This window comes from Mauremys mutica, chromosome 7, assembly GCF_020497125.1.
Source record: "Mauremys mutica isolate MM-2020 ecotype Southern chromosome 7, ASM2049712v1, whole genome shotgun sequence".
In the NCBI taxonomy this organism is placed as follows: domain Eukaryota; kingdom Metazoa; phylum Chordata; order Testudines; family Geoemydidae; genus Mauremys; species Mauremys mutica.
This window is the reverse complement of record NC_059078.1, coordinates 127,395,721-127,409,756: the sequence shown is the minus strand read 5'-3', so window position 1 is coordinate 127,409,756 and position 14,036 is coordinate 127,395,721. Positions and strand designations below refer to the sequence as shown.

General features: G+C 55.1%; 1 protein-coding gene across 4 annotated transcripts in view; it reads left to right on the top strand.

The window, feature by feature from the left end:
- The window catches only part of ARMH3 (armadillo like helical domain containing 3), a 172,897-nt gene that overhangs the window by 131,274 nt on the left and 27,587 nt on the right, over window positions 1–14,036 (top strand). For all 4 annotated transcript variants that reach the window (XM_045024060.1, XM_045024059.1, XM_045024057.1 and 1 more), the window contains exon 24: window positions 5,073–5,151. In XM_045024060.1, the coding sequence (XP_044879995.1) occupies window positions 5,073–5,151 (79 nt within the window). The remainder of the gene's footprint in view (window positions 1–5,072; window positions 5,152–14,036) is intronic.

Here is a 14,036-nt window from a genome sequence, read left to right as displayed (position 1 = left end):
GGGCCCCTGTGACCCTGTCTGCACAGAAAATGGCCAACACTCTGTCTCCTGGCAACTACTGGCCTAGGCCTCTCCCCTGCAAAGGTGCTAACTGAAGGTGTCGGAGAACAAAGAGATCAGGTGACCTCCTGGCCCGGGAAAGGGACAAAGGCAGAGGAGGGGCTGGAGAGTTTCACTTTGGAGCTGGCTGGGGAAATGGAGGGAGCCAGACAGACCTAACCGAGGGGGCCCTGTTGTCTGTACCCGCAAGACCTGTCTTGGACTGTGTTCCTGTCGTCCAAATAAACCTCCTGTGTTACTGGCTGGCTGAGAGTCCAAGGTGCAGGGCCTTGACTCCCCCAACTCCTTGACAGCCCTATAGGCGTTTGTTTACAAAACTAAACCTTAATTAAAGGTCAAAGAGAAATGAGGATGGTGGTGAGTTACTTAGACTTGGGGGAGGGACCATCTTTTTGCTCTGTTTGTACCGCATCTAACAGGGTGCCCGGGGGCCTGGTCCCCGGCAGGAACTCCTGGGGGCTGCGGCTATGCAAATAGAAATAACGCTTGGTTGATGTTCTGGTTTTGATGCTAAGCGTCATGCTGTGCACAGCGTGGCCAGAGGTGCCACCAGTGCTGCACAAGACTCTCACCAATGTTCGGTTGAGTTGACAGAACTGTTGTGGGCATAGATCACACCTGTGCAGCCGTGAAGGGATTCACGCCAGCCAGTTGGGAGTGATGCTAGGAGCGTTTCACAGACTCTGAATGCTGAGTAGATTGGGACCCTGGCCGACCAGCACTGCAATGGGGTAAGAAAGAGAGATGAGCTGGTGATGCTGCTTTTGTGCATGGAACAGCTCTGACTGCAGATTAGCACTCTGTGCCCAGCGCCTGGTATTTGACTTGCCTTGGACTGGGAACAACAAGGGCTTGATAAATGGACTGAACGGAGGCCAGTGTTGCTGACTTGCTAACAGGCCTCCTGCTCCTTCCTGTGGCCCCCTGCCAGCCCCTCAGAAACGCTTCAATTTCTGAGCAGGGAGAGCCCCCGGGTCAGCGATCAGCAGTGCAATTCCTGGCCACGTTTCAGCATCGCTGCCCCCTTTGCCTGCCTCACTTCGCTCCATTTTGCACCCAGACTCCCTGGTTGTTGCGGTCAGGGAGCCCAGCTGGGTCTCACGTGCCTTGATGACAACGGGGGGGCATAGCTCAGTGGTTTGAGCATTGGCCTGCTAAACCCAGGGTTGTGAGTTCAATCCTTGAGGAGGCCATTTACGGATCTGGGGCAAAAATTGGTCCTGCTAGTGAAGGCAGGGGGCTGGACTCAATGACCTTTCGAGGTCCCTTCCAGTTCTAGGAGATTGGTATATCTCCAATTATTACCTTTAAATTATTACCTTTATTACCCTGCGCTGGCATTTAGCCATTTCCCCCTGCCAGGAGGCTGCGTGCGGCATTTCACTACACGTTTCTTCCTGATGCAGCCCCCATTGCCTCTGGCTGTGTTCTCCCCATGGCCCAGGCCAGACGCAGCGGAAAACGCATCCTCCAGTGAGGAGGCACTGAGACATGGAGGATTTTGGCTAACGTTTTCAGAAGTGTCAGGTGGTTCAGGAGACTAAGTCCCACTGGCTTTCAATGAGACTTAGGCTCCTAAGTCACTTCTGAAAACTTTACCCTTAGCCCCTGCGTGCTCCCCCACCAGCCTCCACCCCGGCTCTGCAGCACAGATGGTATCCATCTGCTGGGTTCTGGGTGCTCGCGTGATCCCCGAGTGCCTTTCTCTGCTCGAAATGCTGCACAGAGCAGGTCTGAGATCCGAGGTAGCTGTGATACTGGACTTGACTAGTAAGTGGGCAAGGGTCCTCCTAGGTAGGAGGAGGAGATCAGTGCAGCTTATTCTGAGCCCCTCTTCACCTCTCCCTCTTCCGGGTGTTCCCTCACTGCGTTCGGCCTTAACCCAAAGACAAGGTCAGCTGGGATCCAGTCTTGGATGGCTGGGCTCTCATTTCACCTTCTTCCCTCCTGCGAGCTGCCTCCAGCTGGCGAGAGCACTGCGCTGTAGATCAGGCCGGGCGTGTGGTGCTGGCGGAGAAGAGGCATCTCCTCCATGGAGTTGCTGAGTGCCACAGACCCTGGAGAACGGCATCCCTGGGTTGCTCTGAAGTCTGCCTGATAAATATCAACAACCCTCCTGCCACCCTCCCCAGGTGTGTGCATTGTGGGACTAGGTAAGCGTGCACAGCGTCAGAGGCTGGACTGGGGATTGAAACGTTCCCTCTTGCAGTCAGAGCTTCACGGTTTCCTCACTGTTCAGCTGTGCCGAGGAGCTCGCCAGCTCCTCACGGATACCGGGTGCAGCTCTCTCTCTCTCTGTGAGATCTTTTAAAATAGCTCTGGGCACCTCAAAGTACTGGGTCCTGACCGATACCCCTGTGATCAGTGCTACCACCGGGAGAAATTATCCCAGCCCCCAAAGCAGGGAGCTATATGGGGGCAACTCAAACCAAGAGAGTGGAATTGTGCCCATAAGGGGAGCTTGTGCAAAGAGCTGCTCTTCTCCCTATGGTGCTTGGCTGTGGCAGCCTGTGGAGTGGCTGCTTTGCCAAGTGAAATTCCAGCTGGTAACGAGACGTACGACAGCTCTGAGGTGCATCCCAGGGCAGCTGATGGCTCCTAGTTTCACATCTATACGGCAGAAGTTTTGAGGGGTAAAACAGAGAGAGGTTTCCGAGTTACCTCTCCTTGGATGGAGAAAGGAATCCCGCGCAGCAGGGCTTTCTGGGAGGCTTGCAGTAGCCCTGGTATTAGGATGGGGGTGAAGCAGGGATTTGGGGGCCCAGGCAGGGGGTGTCTGCACATCACGGAGCCCAGCTCCCATGTGCTGTGCAGAGTAGCAGCTGCAGAGTGGGTCTGTTCCCGTGGAGCAGCCTGGGCTGGGCAGGGATTCCCAGGAGCTGTGCAGTGTCCGCGGGTGTTGTGGTGCTGGGGACCTAGAGAAGAACCCAGAGGGGCAGGGCCAGGATTTCAGCCTGGGCTGGTCTCACTCCTCTGTCCCGAGGAAGGCAGCACCACAGCAGAGCATGCTGGGAACGGGACAGCGCAAGGAGGTTTGTTAACGAAACGAAACAGCTGAATATGCCCATGCTCCCCAGCGTCTCCTCTGGCCCGTGGGGTGTGTGCTTTAATTAAAGGCTTTCCAAACCCGGATTCAAACCGAAACCAGTTCCCCAGGGTGAATGGCGGCTGTGATTGCAGGTGCCGCTGCACGAGCTCGGAGCTGAGCAGGGCTCAAGCAACGGCCCAGTGTGAAGTGACTGCTTAATCTGTTCCTTAACAAATGCTGGAGCCACCTGAGTGCACCGAGTCCCACTGCGCTGCTAACCCTTGTGGGAGTTGTTGTGCGTCTTTTCTTCTGTTCCTGTAGGGTAGCCGTTAGGGGTGTAAACGTTACTCCAGCCAGGCATGAAACAGACAGCTTGAAAGCCACAGCTGTTAGGAGGCCTGGCTACCGGAGAGTGAGGTTCTCACTCACTGATGCTTCTGTCATGCAGGTGAAATGAGAACAGATAGGGCCCTTCGCCACCAGCCTCCGGACTCCCTTCCTCCCTGCAGGGGCGGCCAGCTGCTTGGCAGGCTACCTTCCACGCTTGCATTATCCGGTGTCATGAGGGTGGTGGCAGGGTCTCTGCGTATCAGAGCGGTGGGCTCGGTCTTCACATTGATTGCCTCCTGCGTGTGCGCTGGAGACCTCGCACCAGTTGGCATAGGGTCACTGGGAATGTTACAGGAGTAAGGAGATGGCAGAGTCAATCCTGCTTTCAGGTTTTCCTGCCTCTGTTGTTTATTTGTCTGCCATGTGAGCACTTAAAGATGCTCCCAGGCAGCCTCTCTCCCCACTGCCTCTGCTTGGCACCTTGCAATCTCAGCAGTCCCTGAGCCCAGTCGCCACCTCTTAGCAGTGAACAGGCCTTCTGGGGCCTGCGGGAGGACCGGCAGGAGGAGACCCCATTAGACCGTGCAGGTGGGAGACTGAGTGGATTTTCATGCTGATTTCATAGAATCATAGAATCTCAGGGTTGGAAGGGACCTCAGGAGGGATCTAGTCCAACCCCCTGCTCAAAGCAGGACCAACCCCAACTACTGCAATTTGCATGAGACAGAAAGCCCTGTCTACTGGCACAGCATAACAGGGCTGGGCAAGCTTCCTCCAGGCCGGTATCACAGTGCACCTCAGTTCTGAGCCGCAGCGAAGGCCGTTGCGTTCCCGAGCTCCGCCTGGCACAGGGCGTTGGCCAAGTGTCAGTTGCCACCGGCGCCATCCCGGCTGTCGTTGGTTTAGCGTTTGTCCTGCCAGCGGCACCTTGGAGAGCCCGATGGGAGGTCAAGAGGAAATCTCCAGCCGTGGCTTGCTGTGTTCATTGCACGAGGATTCCCCAGCCCCTACCCCTGCTGCCCACCCGGAGCCTGGGGTTGGGACCTTCTGCTGGTGAAGTGAGTGAGACGAGAGACCAGCCTCGCAGCTGCTCTGCTGGGCTCTGACACGTTGCCTCCGAAGGGAGGGCCCTTGGGGTGGGAGGGAGTGCAGGGTTGTGGCTGGAATGACCAGTGCGCACAGGTAAGTGAGAGTGGAGGCTGGGATAGCAGCAGCAGTGCAGACAGTGGAGTCACGTGGAACGAGATGTCATGTGATACCAGGCTTGGAAAGTGCCTCCCTGGCTGGGGAGAGGGATCCCTCCGAGCAGGGCATGGCTGCGATCCCCACCTTGGGTTTCTGCCCACTAGGTGCAGAGTGAATTGCAGCCTGCCCCGGCACGGCGATGACTCCCTGTCCAGGCAGCTGGGAGCGCAGCCCTGGGCACAGCACGCTTAGGGCAGGCTCCGTGTTTGAGAGAATCCCCGGGGCCTGGCAGCGCAGTGATTGCTGCCAGCATCGCAGCCTGGCAGAGGAGGCTGAGCAGTGGGGGGGGGGTAGGCATGTGAGGGGAGAGGGCCTTTTGAAGACCCCTCCCCCATGCCCCGGCTCATACTGCTAGAGAGAACCACCTCCCCTGGAATCTATTCCTAACACCTTCCTCCTTCTCTTTCAGAGCCATCATCAACCACTTCAACCCAAAGATCGAGTCTTACGCTGCCGTGAATCACATCTCCCAGCTCTCGGAGGAGCAGGTAAGCCGCACCCCGACGGCCTTTTTCCATTGCTGCGGCGTGGCGCTCAGGTGATTCCCACAAGCATGTTGCCCTGAGCGGTGTCAGCTGCAGCGTTAATGTCCAGGCTTGTCACTCTGGCTAGGCTGGTAACCCAGCGTGGCGGCGGCAGCCTTGGGCTGCTCTGTACGCAGGGAAGGGCCAGGCTGGCCTTCCCAGGACTGTCTGCAGATCACGGCTGCCTGCTCCATGCAGAAGGGAGAGCAGGTGGGGAAGAAGATGGGGTCACGTTGGCAAGTGCGGTGGGCGGCTCTCGGTAGTTCTGGTATTTGGAAATGCGCAGTGGGATCTTGGCAATGGCTCTACCTGCTAATTAGAGAAACGCTGAATGCAGCTTAATTTGAGCCGCTGTTGGGCTCATTAGAACATATGCTGCAGTTGGTGGAGATTTTCCAGGATAATTGAATTCACAATGCCCTGAACAGCTATTCTGCGGTAGAGTTTTAAACAGGAAGGTTTTCGTCGGGAGGGCTGATTGTTAGGGGCTTTTTCCCTGTAATCTAGTCTGATTTCTCTTCCTCCTGTCCAGCCTGAACTGCGTAAGTGTGGAAATGGGGCCTCCTGAGGGCAGGGAGATGCTCACAGCCTCAGGAAGGGAAGAGGTGGCCTATTTTCTGGGATAAAATACTCAGGCTCTTTTGAAGCACGGCTGGGAGGAGCATTGAGGGCTGTGCGGGAGGAGGTGCAGCGGTGGCACTCGCCAGGTGCCAGTGCTCTGGTATCCTGCGCTGGGTCCAGCACGACCCAGGTCTCTGCTCTGACTGGCACGGGACCTACTGAACCCCTCTTCACTAGTGACGCTCTCAGGATATGACCCCATGGCTTGGTCTGGAAAAGGCCCTGACCGCTAGCCCCGTTCTTCCCATCCTCCCTCCCTCCCTCTCTCCTCCTGGAGCCTGAGGCTCACCCCTCTCAGCAGCACCCAGTGCCCAGGAAGCCAGGCCCTGCTGCCTTTCACTCTCTCCTTGCTCGCACTAGTCTACAGCCTCTGCAGCGTCTAATCTGCTCGACTCGATTTCCACGCGTTGCTCTGCCGCCCAGAGTGCCATGCTCAGTAGCGTGTTCTGTGATGTTTCATGCTCTGTCTCTGTACATCATCCAATGCCAAAGGGGGGGGGGGGGAGCTCGGATGGGGGAGGCGTCTGTGCCGTGCTTGGGTTCGTCTGAAAAAAGAAGGGCACTTTTCGCTGTCAGCACAGCACAGTGTAGCGCTCCCCCCGCCCCTCCCAGCAGATCAGGGAGGTCACGCTGAATTCCTCCTTCTTCGTACGCTGTGCTTTAAATAAAATCTGCAGCAGCAGGCAGCTAATGAAATCAGTTCTGACGTGCTGGGAAGTTTGAGGGAGACGATTAGGAAGCAGAAAGCCGGTGTGAGTTCTTTTGGTCAAAATTTAGCTTCCCCCGAAGCAGTGAAAGCATCAAGGAAAAGCAAAAGATATTCCAAGCCCTGGTGAGCTGCACGGGAGGTGGTGAGAGGCCCTGACCACTGAGGAGTGTGGGGCGGGGCCGGGCCCCTACTGTGCGATTTACTGCACCAGAAGCCAGAATGTCAGACTCATTTGGGGGAGGGGGCAAATTCCCCTCTTAAGTGGAGTCCATGAGCTGGGGTATATATCGAGGCCCCCACACTCCCTTCAATCTGCAGCCATCTCCCATGGATGGCGGGTGGGAGCTGCGCAGACATCAAGGATAGAATCTGACTTTTCTGTAGTAACTGAACTCCCAGGAATCGTTGGGTGTGTGTTCAGGCTTTGGTGCACTCAACATCATTCAGTCGGGAAGTCGGCTCGTTGTTAGGGCTGCTGCAATTTCTGCCTTTAGTTTCTCTTCTTTCTCCGTCCTCTTTTCTTTGCATTTCTCTCTCCCCCGCCTTTGTTTCCTGCTGCAACTCCAAAGTGCCCCCCCTTCTGCATCCAGTCAGACGATCGGCAGTGAAATGTTTAATGCTGACATTTAAAGCACAGTTTAGCGTCAACGTGCACAGGTTAATTTGGGGCTTGGGTCGCTCCAGCTCTGAGCTCTCGTTCCAGGCTGTGTCTTGTAGACTCGCAGGGTAGCTCTGCGGAGGTTCGGCTCAGTCCACATTTCGACGTTGGCTTTCACAACCCCACGAGGGCTAGAAACGTTTTCTGAAATGAAAGCTTGGATTCTACAGCATGCACGTGTCTGTCCCTGCTCCTGTGTGATCTCCCCTTTGTTCTGGCACCCGTGGCCCTCCCACAGTCCAAGGGGACATGGGCTTGCCACGACTCTTACTTCACTGCAGTTCTCCTGATCGCCCCAGCTCGGGGGCTTCTCCTGGGACCCGAGAGAGATTCCCCGCCCCTTTGCATGTCCTGGGGGAGTTTTATTTCTTATATTTGCTTCGTTAATGTCCTTAAAAGTATCTAAGTAATCGGCTGAAATAGGTTTTGCTGGGTCTTGTTCTTTCCACCAGTCTAGTGAAGGCTTTATTAGCTTGGTAATCAATTATGTCCATTTCTCACCATGCTCAGTCTGCCATTTAAGTGCTCTCTCTTCTTGTTTACTGATGAGCATTCATGTTAACATGCAGCAGACTCACTGCATCTTATTTTATTTGCAAAAGCCGCCAACTTTCTACTCAACAGAAACCATTAGACCAGCACTGGGCCCAATGGCTGAGAAAACCAGCAAGGACGTGACGACCCAGGAAGCACTCCAGGGTAACCAGCTATAGCCAGGCAGAACAACTGCACAGTTTTGTCTGACCCGAGCTGTGGAGAGCGTCACACAGCCGAAATACCAGGTGCATATCAGCTGCACTCTGGCTGGACCGGGTGTCTTGCTAACACTGTTCCTGGAGCTGCTCAGGTGAGGGGAGAGAGAGACCGAAGTATTGAACTCTCCTTGGAGCCGAAATGCCCACTGGTCCCTCCCAGAACAGGTGTGTCTCGTACCAATCTGCTGGAGAATTTGGACAGGAAACTGCAAGTTCAGATCTCAGTTTCTTGGTACCAGTCCCGCTATAATCATCACTGCGGGGTTTTTAAACTGTGTCCTACAGAGAGGGCAGAAGTGCAGACAGACACTCAGAGCTGACAGCTGCTTGTGGTCCTAAGCAGCTGTATCATTTGTAAGAGACGGTGCCCCTTCCCCGTCAGGGAACACCTGTGTGGCATGCATCAGCCTGATAATTGCGGGGAAAGAGGGCTAGCAACCAGAACAGATTGTGACTGAAGAGCAAACCTACTGCTTCAGCTTTGAAAGCATGGCAAGCGAGGGCACCGCTTGGCTTGTTCCACAGCATAACAAGCGTATCATTCAGTGAGCTGCAATCCAGCTTCCATTTGGATAATCTCAGAAGGCCATTTTTCCTCTGGCTCAAATCATGCTCCAGCTGTTCTCTTCCCCCCCCCCCCCAATTCCTGCATGTAATTGGCCCTCTGTTAGCAGGCAGGGGCTGAAGGACTAATCCAAAGTACAGCTCAGGGAGCTACCACCACTGACTTCGCCAGAAAGCCACAAGACCACGTGATCAGTGTGAGATGCCCTGAGCTGTGCTCCGGTGGGAGCCATCGATGCTATGGTTTAGTCCATTTGCTTTGCTTCCCACACTAGGGAAAAACTCCAAGCCATTATAATAAGCTGGGTCCCATCATAGCAACACCTTGCAGTGGCGCTAGAGCCAGGGGTCTGTTGGCGTACGTGTGTTTGATTGGCTGATGGCTTTAAAACACCCCGAGGATTAAACATGTTCTGTGAGTGCTGAGTATCATTAGAATCTCATCATAACGTCCCACGTTAACATAGCACCTTGGGGAAGCTCTTTAAACATGGTACATGCAAGGACCAGATTGCTCCTGAAATGCAGCCACCCCTGGGGTAGAAGGCAGTGGCATGCAATTGTGTGTGTGTGTGAGTGAGTGAGTGAGCCTTCAACTGAGGACACTGGGGCAAACTCCAGATCTTAGATCTGTAACGTCCATGCAGGAATGTTGGGTTTTATGATGTCGTAAACACCCACCCATGAATTGCTTGAAAGGCAACTGATCATTGCAGTGTGAAGGGCTGAGCCATCCGTGCTGAGATCTGAATTCATGGTTCCAGGGCGTCAGTGTAGTTCAGATGCTCCCTTGAACCCATGCTGACTGGCAGTGATGGATCTGGCTGATAAGGTGGCTTTGCAGTTTGTTAAATTACTCCCTGACCCCGACGTTGTGTAGCGTACGCTAGGAATGACATAGCTGAACAGTGCCCTTGGACAGCTTTACGGCAGGGAGGCAGGGCTGCCTGTATCCGGGCAGAATTCAGGCAGAAATGAGTGCAAACCGGAGTTAAGCTGCAGAGCAATCACTTAGTGCTGTTTAGAGCCTTTCATTAGGCTAATGCATTGAATGCAATTAAACAAGCGTCCCTGGAGCAGAGTGAAAGGAGCAGCTGAGCCGGTGCCAGAAGGCCAAGGGAAAGGCTCTGTTGTCAGAAGCGTCCGCTGAAGGATGGGGAGATCTGACCTGTCCCATCCCAGCAGTCCCAGCATAAAATGGAAGACCCCCCACAAGCCCTCCCCCCTCCTGGAGGCTCTGCGTGTGGCAGTGGCAGCTTAATGGGTGGCACCTCCCAGATCCCTGTGCCTGAGAGTCTGTAAGCTGCTCGGGCGCTTCACCCATTCTCCACCCTAGGAAGGCCGGGGGGAGGGGAGAGGCCTTGCCGTGTGTCCGGAAGGTCCTGGGATCTGTCTCCTGGCAGACGGCGAGCTCAGGGCCCCTTGCTAAGAATGCCCTGCTCCTGGCCCTTCCCCGTTGCAAGCTGACGGCTGGTAACTCAGCACTGCGGAGGACAGCGGCTGCTGCATGGTCACACAAAGAGGAGCGTATCGCAGATAACCAGGACCAAACTCTAGGGTTTTATAGTCAATGCCATCACTTTGCTCAGCCGCCGGCAGGCAGTCGGAGTCGGTGCCAGTGTCAGGGCACAGAGGTGGTGGCTGAAGTAGCGTTTCTTGCCCACCTCGCCGGGCACTAGCTGCGCTTGCCAGGGTGCACTCGAAGGCATCGCTCCATGCAGAGTGCAATGTACCGTCTCCCTCCAGGTGGGGAAAGCCTGGTATCCATGGCAACGTTCACGTCCGAAAGGGAAGGCTGCGACCTTCTTGCCATGTGCCAGGGTCAGGAAGCACACGGTACCTGCTGCTGCCTGAGAGCCCAGGCACCGCGGGATCCAACAGGACACCCAGCGTGTACAGCTTGGCAACAGGCAGCCCCATCAATGGAGGGGGCTGATGCAACTTCTGCTGCTGCTTCCGTTTGCTTTCCACAGCCCCCACATGTGCCTCAGTGTCCGCTGAGCGCCGGGTACGTCATCCCACCCCCCTGCAGGGCCAGACGAGACGGGGTTCAGCAGCATCCTGAGCAGCCCATCCCTCCTCGCTGACTCCCTGCCCCACATACCCACGAGCCCCGAATCACACCCTGAGCAAGAGGGCTGATGAGACAGGACCCTGCAGAAACCCGCAGGAGAGCACTCGGGGCAATTGGCCAGCCCTTCAGAAGCTTTGTGATGCTGGTGCCCAGTCCGGACGTGTGTCGGGAACAGAGTCAGTTCCGATATCGTACTCGGAACAAGCTCAACTCAGAAAATTTACGATCAACAGTTCCCAGGTCCTTGGTAAATTCTTAAAATCTTTGTTTTCTATTTCAGACTTAGTTAGGAGCAGGAAGGGTGTAGCAGAGAGCAGGGCTTGGGCATCAGTGTTCCCGAATTCTCTTTCCAGTGGTTACTGAGTTGCTGTGTGATCTTGAACAGATCCATAAGAATGGCCATTCTGGATCAGACCAAGTTCCAGCTAGCCCAGTATCCTGTCTGCCGACAGTGGCCAATGCCAGGTGCCCCAGAGGGAATGAACAGAACAGGGATTCACTGAGTGATGCATCCCCCGTCGCCCATTCCCAGCTTCTGGCAGTCAGAGGTTTAGGGACACCCAGAGCCTGGGGCTGCATCCTTGACTATCTTGGCTAATAGCCATTGATGGGCCTGTCCTCTGTGAACTTCTCATTCTTTTTTGAACCCTGTTATAGTTTTGGCCTTCACAACATCCTCTGGCAAGGAGTTCCACAGGTTGACTGTGTGTTGTGTGAAGAAATACTTCCTTTTGTTTGTTTTAACCCTGCTGCCTATCAATTTCATTGGGTGACTCCTGGTTCTTGTGTCACTAGGCTGCCTTGTGGCCTATGTTTTCCCATCTGTAAAATGGGGTGATGGTGTTTGTAAAGCACTTTGAGCTCTTTGGCTGAAGGATGTGGTGTGAGTACAAAGCAGAATCCTGCCAGCCTTACCGTGCTCATCTGTGTAGGCTGGAGAGCTCCTCCGAGGGTCGCTGCTGAACTACCAGAGCCACCTGCATTTGTAAAGTTTAAATTACAACTTTCCACAGCTGAGATGAAAGGAGAAGCTGTCATTGGCCATGTGAGCGCTTGGCTCAGTTTGCATTTTATAAAACTTGAGATTTGCTTTTTAAAGAAATCCCTCAGGAAGCCGGGGGAGCAATAGACGTGGGGCGGTTGCCAGGCATGTAATTCGTGCAGGAGCTGTGCAGACTTCCCCTGCGTGGCTGTGTCAGTGTGAGCTCATCTCACAGCACCCTCTGTCGCTCCAGGCATGTGTGCGCCCGGACGGCTCTCCCCTGCCTGCCTGCCTGCCCGGGATTCTGATCAGAGACGGCCTGGATCCCGGGGGGTGTGTGTGTGTGTGTGTGTGTGTGTGTGTGTGTGTACAAGGCTCAGATCACGCCCTTCTGTGCGCTTGCCCCTTCAGACTGGCGTTGGATGCTGCTCTCCCGACCTGGGCCAGGATTGCTGGAGCCTGTGGCACCACTGAGGTTTGGGATTTTCCATTGTCCTACAATGCATATTTTTGCAGCAGGACAGTGGCTTCGCCCAGCCCACGGGGCCGGAAACTGATTTATTTAAATAAATCGGAGCCCGACCACACCGCCTCACTGCAGTAGTCGTCCCTGTGCTGTCACCTTCCGCCCACGCTGTGCCCCAGCCTGGCTCCGTTCACACATCTGGTTCTTCCCCGGTGCTCCATTGGCACCCCCCTCCATTAACACAGAGCTTCTCCCCTTTCCAAGCCTGGGCTGGCCTCTGGGTCCCTGTTCCTCTGCCGTCATGGACCGTCTCTGCTCCTGGACCTGGCTAATGGATTCTGCACTGACCCCTGTGCAGCTGGGCGAGGTTGGGGCTCATCTGAGCCGTGAATTCGAGCACACCCCGCTGAATGGGGACCAGGCAGCAATCTCGCCCCAGGTCCAGTCCGCAGGCTGGGGGTTTGCAGTGAGGTGGGCTAATGGATCTCCATTCTGGCATGTCTCCATGGGTCCGGAACCACCAGTTCACACACAGTGGAGCCTTTCTAGGTGGGTCCCAATGCTCACCTGACAGAAGCTCTGAAAGGGGAGGCTTCAAGCTGTCTGGAAAGACATTCCCTGTGCAGGTGGCAGGTTTCGGGTGCCCTAGCCATCAGCCCAGCCCCGCTTCCCAGAGGGAAGGCGAGTAGCAGAACCGAGGGGCAGGGCTGTGTGACATACCTTAGAGGTCTTCAGCTTAAATTATAACCTTTGGCACGTTCTTAGCCTTTTCTCAGCAACCCTTGCCTGCCTGCTAGCAATGCAGTGACGGCCGCCTGCCGTGCCTACTGCTCCTTGGGGAGAGGCCCGCCTGCCTTTTGAGGGCTGGCCTCTCTGCCCTCCCTTGCTGGGAGTGTGCCGTAATGCAGGCCAGCTGCATTTCTCTGCCTTCCTCCATTCAGATTTTTTCCTCGCCCTCCTGGGCCTCTTGTAGGATCTTCTACCCCGAGCTGCATCCATTTTCCTAAGTGACAAACTAGGTCATTGCTCTGGTTTGAGTGGGAACCAAATGGAGCTTTGCAGTCACCGTGCAGAGAGAACAAATGCTGCTGATGCAGAAAGGTGCAGTGTCTGCAGGGAAACCAAAGGAAATTACCGTGCGGAGCTGGGCTCAGTTGGAGGATTTGCTTTTGACTCTCAAGCACTTGGCATTTGGACGTCAAGCAGTTAAGTTCAAATGCAGCCAGCAAGGACTGTCAGCATGAGGGAGCTGAAAGGGAAACCTCTGACTGGAGTGGAAAGGGAATGTAGCCCTCCCGCCCGCTGCACTGAGCATGTCCCCACTCCTGCCTTTGCCGGAGATCCGGGGCAGGCGGCAGGAATGCTGAGTGACTGAACACCAGTCATCCGAGCCAGCATGCGGGGAGCTGGATCCGGGGCAGGCAGGGCTGCACCCGCCAAACGCCAGCGTCTACAAATCACCTCTGTTCCTGTAGGCAGGGTGAGCCCTGCAGACGCGTGTGATCTCCGTTGGCTCAGGGAAGCTTCCTGAGAGCAAAGCACTGCTAGCAGCATGTGTCGCCCCATCTGGCTTGTGGCTGGTGCCAATGCAACCCCGCTGCAAGGATATGAATCCTGAACAAGGTGTTCGTGTTTACCTGGCTGCTTGTTTTTATAAACACCCTTTTATTTGTACAGAAATCACTGACTTCAGTTCAATACCAATGACTGTAGGAGAGGGGGACTGCCAGTAGGGAGATCTGTATCTGAGACCTTCAGTAACACTGCTGATGGCGCTCGCTAACCAGCTGATGAGAAGCACGTAGGGGTTCCAGAATAGGGTGTGACCTCAGTGGTAAAACAGCACCTGAGTCCTGTCCACACGCCAGCTTCCATCAGCGCTACCCCCGTTGGAACTACATCTGTGGTGATTACAGCTAGGAAACTTGCTTCCCTAGTATCAGAGGGGAGCCGTGTTAGTCTGGATCTATAAAAGCAGCAAAGAGTCCTGTGGCTCTTATAGACTAACAGACGATTTGGA